This window comes from Dama dama, chromosome 20 (genome assembly GCF_033118175.1).
Source record: "Dama dama isolate Ldn47 chromosome 20, ASM3311817v1, whole genome shotgun sequence".
NCBI lineage: Eukaryota > Metazoa > Chordata > Mammalia > Artiodactyla > Cervidae > Dama > Dama dama.
The window spans coordinates 89,085,006-89,092,448 of record NC_083700.1 but is presented as its reverse complement, the minus strand read 5'-3'; the positions used below and the strand labels follow the sequence as shown (position 1 = coordinate 89,092,448).

Here is a 7,443-nt window from a genome sequence, read left to right as displayed (position 1 = left end):
CACGACTTGTGGGGCCTACCTGCTTGGCTGCTGGAAGCCCACCCTATTCTAGGGACCCATCTCCCCAGAGATGCCTGGGAACCTGCAGAGCATCCCCATCCCCACTCAACTCCAGGTGATAAGCTGTCAGCCACAGGGTGTCCTGGAGCATCTGGTATGTGTCAGCAAGGTATGCAGCAAGGCCCCAGTTAGAGAGCAGTGAGCAAAACAGTCTCTACTGTCATGAAGTTTACATTCCAACATAGAGAGATGACAAAGAAAGAAAGGTATATCAGAGGATCTGAAGGAAAGCGTTCCTGGAACAGACTTGGAGATGGAAGGTTGTGGCAGGAGGCTTCTTGGGGCACACTCCCCAGAGACCTGTGATCAAGGGAGAAGGGCACGACTGGGCAGAGTAGATGAGGCCCCCGCGGTCCTGTAGAGATCGGTGTTGGGTGGCCTTTCAGATCCCAAATTGCCGCCAGGTATGGGTCCTTGAGGTCCCACATCAGCCATTTGTCACTGGCCACAGCCTGGAAGGTGAAACCTTGGGTGAGGCTGTTCCCTGGGGCCCCGGGCAGCACCCAGGAAAGGACATCGTGAGGCACCAGCAGCTGGGGACGGGGTGTATTGGCTTTTACTGCACAGGGTGTGGCCTCTTTGAGAAGGTGACATGAGACTGAACCAACTGTGGGGGCAGGCCAGGAAGGTGCCTGGGAAAGTGCGTGTGATGGCTCTGAGATGGGTGTGGGATTGGTGTGTTTGTGAAATAGCCAGGAGGCTAGGGAGGCCCTGCTGGAACACTGGCTCCATCACTAGAACTCCACCCAGCCTGCAGCCGCCAGCCTGCCCTTCTCTGCAGGGTTCACAGAACCGAGTCTGGCGTGGTCTTTGGCAGATGGAAGTTGAGTCACAGAGTTGCAGAGTCTATGGAGATGTCTCTTAGAGGTGACTTAGAGGTCAGAATGAGCTAGTTCTAACCCAAGTTCAGCTCCTGAGAAGGGGTTCATCTTCAGCTCTGCCCTCAATCTGAGAGTCCAGGAACCAACACACCCTCATCCAACACATGTACTATCTGTCCTTCCCCCAGCTGGCTTACACATGTCCAGCGATGGGGAACTTACTACTTCTCATTGCAGCCTCTTCCATTCTTTGATATCTCTGGCTGCTGTATGTTCACACCTCAGGAGGAATGTCTTCCAGTAGCTTTAACTCCAGGGCCGCAGCTCTGCCCTCTGGGGCCCCACATCCTATCCATTCTCTCAGCCTGTAGAGATTTGAAGCCAAGAATTATAGGCCTCAAAGCCAAATAGCGCAGTGTCTGCCTCCCACTGAACTCTAACCCATTTCTCAATCCACAGCTTACCTCGGCCGCCTGCTCCAGGCTGTATGACAGAGCAGGGCCCGGGGACCCAGTGCTTCCGCTGGGCCGAGGACAGCAGGGCGCGGTGAGGCCCGCCTCTCCTCTGCTGTGTTTCTTGCCACTTGAGAGCCTCAGTCTCTTCCATCCCCGACACCCTAGCCATATTGGCTCATCCCCCAAAACTAGCCAGGGTGTGGGCTTGTTGCCCAGGGTCAGGGGTCTAGCCTGTCAAGAGCAGCATAGCCCTACTTAGCTTTGTTCCTTACCCCACAAAACACACATCTCATCCTCAGTTGAGCTGATGGGATCAGGGACTGAGCGCTGCGGTTCCCCACTACAGATCTCTAGGGTCCAACAATTCAACCCCCTTTATAAGGGCCTACTGTGTGCCAGGCTGTGCCGAGAGCCAGAGATACAGGAAGACACGGTGGTTTCTCCAGGAGCTCCCAGTTGGTGGGTGGGCAGTGACAGAGCAGCCAGCCTTCTCTGGGTCTGCTACAGCCATAAAGGCCACCTCGTTGCCTGCATCTGAGCACCTACCCACAGGTGACAGCATGCAGTAGTGGGGGTGGGGGGGGGGGCGGGTAGGGGTGCTGTACTCAACAAACACCCACTTCATGAATACTCACTGAGCACCTACTGGGTGCCAGGCCTTGTGATGGGTGACTGGGGACCACAGACTCAGGCCAGATGCCAGGCTTCAAGAAGCTCCCAATCTGATAAGGGAAGCACATGATCCATTACAGCATAGCCGCCGTGGGGGCCCAGAGAATGCCTCTACCTTGATGAAAGGTCAACTTGAGTTGGACTTCCCTGATAGCTCAGCTGGTTAAGAATCCGCCTGCAATGCAGGAGACCCCGGTTCGATTCCTGGGTCAGGAAGATCCGCTGGAGAAGGGAACGGCTATCCACTCCAATATTCTTCCCTGGAGAATTCCATGGACTATACAGTCCATGGGGTTGCAAAGAGGTGTGGACACGACTGAGCGACTTTCACTAAAGAGCAAGTAGGAAAGGCATACCACGAGGGAAGAGCAGGAACAAAATGGTCAGCAGTCAGCGGGCAGAGGTCCCTAAGGAACTCCACATCACCAGAGCATGAAGTGCTGAGGCTCCGGGGATGAGCAGGAGGCCCACAGGGCCTGAATGAGGCGAGGTGTGTGCAGTGGGGTCTGGGCAGCATGCAGCACCCTCCTCTCTGCAGCTTTCTTCCCTTGGTCTCCAGGGCACCTCACTCTCCTCATTTCTCTGCCTCCTTCACTGGTTCTATTTCCCAGGGCCCAGGCCTGGGGCCCTTCTCCATTCACTCTCCAGTCTCAGTCTTGTGGCTTTCAAGAACATTTGAATGCCAACCACTCCCTAAGTAATGTCTCTGGCCCAGACCTGCCTACTTGACATCTTCACTTGGAGACTGAACAAGCATCTCATGGAGCATCACCACCACCTGCTCTTCCCACAGCCCGCCTCACCTCAGTGATGGGCATCGCCAGCCTCCCACATGTTTTGTGCACCTCTGTTTCCCTAGTGTTAGGACAGCCTCTGGTGTGTAACAGGTGCTCAATAAAGACATGAATGGACAGATCAAAGAGTTGAAGAATGCTCAGAAGTGAGTCAGATCTCTGTGGTACTGGAAGGGCTGAGATGGAGGCAGGGAACCAAGGTGGTAGCTGAGTGCCCAGGTAACATACCAAGGACTGGAGCTCCAGAGGCACCTGGGAATGGAGAGGAAAGTGCCAGCACAGGGCAGAATGGACCTTTTAGTACCCCCTCGCTCGGTCTGGTCTTTTTGTTTCTGGCACCCCCACCCAATGAACCCAGGGGAGCCCCAGCTCCATTCAGTTCAGGGCAGAGCCCTCAAAGCAGCCTGGGAGCTACTCTGGGCTCAGGCCTCTGGAGTATCTGCATCCTCAAGGGACAGAGGTGGGGAGTGGGGGATTCCTCAGGGTCACCAGGGCATCAGGCTGAATGGCCTCAGCTGAGCCCAAGCTGGAGGCCTGCTGTGACTGTGCCTTGGCAGTTGCTGAACACATCCTCCATCACCCACCCCCAACCCCAAGCAGGCCCTGCTGACAGCTGGTTTGCCTCCAGGCTCTCCTTTTCTGGCTCCAGGGAGGGGTGCCTACCCAGGAGGGACAGGGCATGGGTCTCTGGCCGGGTCAGCTTTTCCTGACTCAGGCAGATCCTGGCCTTGGATCCCCAGGCTAGCCAGCCCCTTGTGGGCAGTAACAACTACCAGGAAAGAAGCTGCCAGGCTGCGGCCTCTGACCTGGCTTGTCCACTCCCGCCTAAGCTTCAGTGATGGGCTAAAGTCCACTGCTGTGAAAGGACGGGAGTGACCCCCCCCTCTCCCCCCACCTCCTGACTCATCTTGGGAACCTCATGCTGGCTGCAGAAGCTGGCTTTGCCTGGCCCTGCTCTTACTCAGGTCTGGACAGGGCAGAGTGGTGAAAAACCTGGGAATCAGCCTGTCCTCTCCTGCTGCGAAGCCGACCCCAAACCAGCCCTTGCCAGAGCCTTGAGTGTGGCAAAGGCAACTCTGGAGGTGCTCGGTGGGGGGTGGGGGGAGGTGTCACCTCCCGTTTTCACCTCCCGATCCTAAAATTCAGATTTTAGCACCGTTTCTAAAATTCAAGTCAAACTATGCCACTCTTCAAATCTTTCAAGGGCTCCCTGCTACCCTGGAGGTGAAAAAATAAAGGTGGTGGTAGGGTGCCCAGTGTTCTCAGCTCCCGCAGATGTGGGTGCAGCAGGCTCTCATTACAGGCTGGGGGGTCCTTCCTTCCTCTTGGCAAGGGTCGCTGTGACCTGCATGCCCTCCCCCAGGTCAGTGCTCCCCACTGTGCCTGAGTCCTCAAGCGCAGGGGCAGCAAGGGTACTGAGCACATGCTCGCTGTCATCTCCACCTTCTCTGCCCAGCGCTGGGCTGGGCATGGCAGGTGTTCAAGTTGGTGCATAAACGCCTCTTCAGAACTGTGGATGCAGGTCAGTAACCGCCCAGGTCTCATCTGTCCAACAGTGATGAGGAAGAGCCTTGGAAGCCGTGTTCTCAGATGAGGCAGGAAGGACAAATGGGATTTTCTAGGGCCTCCCAGCACACCCATTTAGACTCCCCAAGTGAGCAATACTGCCAACAGCTAACACTACTGCTCTTACTACTTAAAAGGCACAATTCTAGACACTTTACAAATGTTCACTTATCCTCACAACGACCACACGATGGGTAAACCGTTATCCCTATTTTATAGATGAGGCAACTGAGGACATTATGAACCAACTGACCCAGGGCCACACAGTGAACAGTGGCAAAGGCAGGATCTGAAACTGGTCCTTACAATAAAAGGTGGGGCTAAGGTCACACTTTGCTCAGACATTCCGTGTGTTTCCCGCCCACTCCTGCTGCAGGCCTGGCCCCGAAGCTCCAAGGACGCAGAAAGTTCTACTTTCTAAATGTTCAAATCAGCGTCCACTGCTGCTGACCTGTTCGGCCTGCAGTAGCTCTTGCCTAGACGGCAGCTGGCACTGGATTTCCCATCTGTCTAGCCCCACCCAACTATCTTCCAAGATGCAACCTGCATCATTTTCTAAAATTCAAGTTGAACTGTGCCACTCTTCAAATCTTTCAAAGGCTCCCTGCTGCCTTGGAGGTGAAAAAATACAATAACCTCCCGTGGCCCAGCACCCTAGGATCTGCAAAACAAATTTCACCAGAAAGGAGAAAGCAGGCGTGGTTGCAGCTCATGTGGCCATCCTAGCCGACACCGACTCTCTACTGAAAACACAGTGCACTAGGAACCTTTTCTTACTTTTCCAGAAAAATACATCCTGGCAAACCAAAATTCATTTGCAAGACGAGAAACTGAAACTGACTTTTAGAATGCCCCCAAATATTTGAAATGAGACCATGCCCTCCCTCCCAACCCATCATCCCCAATTCTCCACAGAAAATGCAGAATTAACACACCCAGGAAAAGAAGGCCAACGCCTGGAACACAAAACAAGATCTTGTTGTGCACCAGGAGCAGAATTTCTGCCCAGCCAGTCGCTTGGCATTTTATAATCAGTATAATAAACTCCGACCCACGTTCCCCCAAACATGTCAGGAAGGGCTGCGGAAAAAAGATGTCCCTTTAATAAAACGTTATCAACATATATCGTACACAAACTACAATGTATCATAATTACTTTTTTTTTTTTCCTCTCTTAATTCAGAACCAGACTACAAGGTAAGAAAAAACACAGAAACAGCTACAATGTTCCCAATAATCCGCACAAGGTCTTTTTTCAGGCAGATGATATCTCACATAATATGATATACATGGATCAAAGGAGGGAAGAAAACAAAGACCAGCTACAGGGGAGGGGGAGAGGGGTGTAAATGTACAAAGAATTCAGGTGTCTCAGGGCAAGACACAGAGGTTATGATGCAGGGTGGTGAGGTGAGGGAGGCCATGAGTCACTCCTCCTGGGAGAGGGACAGGCTCCACTGTGGCGTTTGTCGGTTTTTGAAAATAAAAACAGGTCCGGAAACAGCACATCTGTTTGGTTGTCGGTGTCCCCCCCCCGCCCCCCACAGCTATTCCAGAGTCTTTCCATCCAGTTCCAAGCATATACAGAGCAATTCTGGTCAATATCCCATCTTTGAAAAAGAAGGAAGAATCAAGAGAAAAAAAAAAAAAGAAAACCCAACTCCAGCCCTACGCTGCCCGCACACGCAATGTGGACGATGCGAGGGAGGAGAACGCAGAGGTCACGGTTTCCACGTCCCAGGTCATAGCCATCCTGTCGGGGGTGGCCTCCCCCACTCCGCTCCAAGCCACCACCCCGCTGGCAGGATCCTCACTGGGAAGACTGGGGCGGGGGCTGAGGAGGGGGCGGGAGGCGGGTGAGGAGAGGTCCAGAAGAGGGAGGAAGCAGTCCTGGGAACACAGTGCATGCCAACCGGGTCACGGCGCGGCTCCGCTGGGGCGGGATCCTGAAAGCGGTTGGTGGTCTGGCCCCTCCGGCCACACCAAGGGGGAGGGAGGGGGTCTGGGGTCCAAGCTGTGCTGCTGCTGTCGCCACCTCGCCGGGAGAGACCAAGCGAAAACAAAACAGGTTCCCGCCCCTCCCTCGCTCGTCAGCACAAACCAAAAACCCCAAGTAGAAAAGGGTGACTCCTTTTTTCTTTCCAAAACAGGCCGTTTGAAAGAAACCACCGATTGTAAACTGCCCAGTTTATTATAATTATTATTATTATTTTTAGATGGCTACAAAGACAGGTGAGATCTCACACCTAGACTAGCTTTCCTGGTGGAAGGGCTTGGGTACAGACAACGGGGCTTGGTTTTATTTTTTTTTTTTTGTCCTTTTTTTTTTTTTTTTTTTAAAGAAGAAAGCAAAGAGGTTGATTGGGGTGGGGTTGGGGGGATTTGCTAGAAGCTTCCATTTTTAAAAATTTTTCCCCCAAAAAAACCCCCCTTTAAACAAAACAAAACAAAAAATCCCAACAACAGCAGAACCCCAAACAAACAAACAAAAAAAACAGAAAAGTGTCATGGACATCAAAGGTCCTTCGGGAAAGGGCAAGGGTGGGATTTTTCTGGTCATTGACTTGAAATATATTTTATTTTGAGTTTTGTCCTTCATGTTTTATGGAATAAAAAGTTCGGCCTTTTTATTGCATGAAACTAAAACTGGGAAAGGTGGAGGGGGTGGAGGACAGGGTGGGGGTTGGGGGGGAGCAGGAGACGCCCCTCCCCCAGCTCCTGGGTAATGACACCTCACTTCTTCTTGCATAATTTCTGGCATCTTCCCGCCTGCAATGCTGGCTCTCTCAGCGTCTCGGAGAAGAGGAGGGGGGGAGTCACACACTCATCGTCATGCTTGGAGAATACTGAAGGGAGAAGCAGAGAAGGGGGGTCGTGAGGGCCGGGTGTGGCAGCCTTGTGGAGGTCTCACTGCAGAGAGCCGGACAGGGCCTGTCTTGGGGCTGGCACTGGGTGGGCAGGGGGCCAGCAGGCGGGGCTCAGGAACCATCCCCCCCGCGCCAGCCTGTGTCCCTCACTTGCCTGCTCTGCCCCCCTTCCCTCTCCAAATCACCCCTTTCCTATCGAAGCCAGCAG

At 53.4% G+C, this 7,443-nt stretch overlaps 1 protein-coding gene across 2 annotated transcripts in view; it reads right to left on the bottom strand.

The window, feature by feature from the left end:
* Positions 1–5,449: 5,449 nt before the first annotated feature.
* Positions 5,450–7,443, bottom strand: part of SSBP3 (single stranded DNA binding protein 3) — a 166,696-nt gene continuing 164,702 nt past the window's right edge. For both annotated transcript variants that reach the window (XM_061121815.1, XM_061121816.1), the window contains one exon: positions 5,450–7,214. In XM_061121815.1, coding sequence (XP_060977798.1) covers positions 7,185–7,214 — 30 coding nt within the window. In that variant the 3' untranslated portion in view covers positions 5,450–7,184. The remainder of the gene's footprint in view (positions 7,215–7,443) is intronic.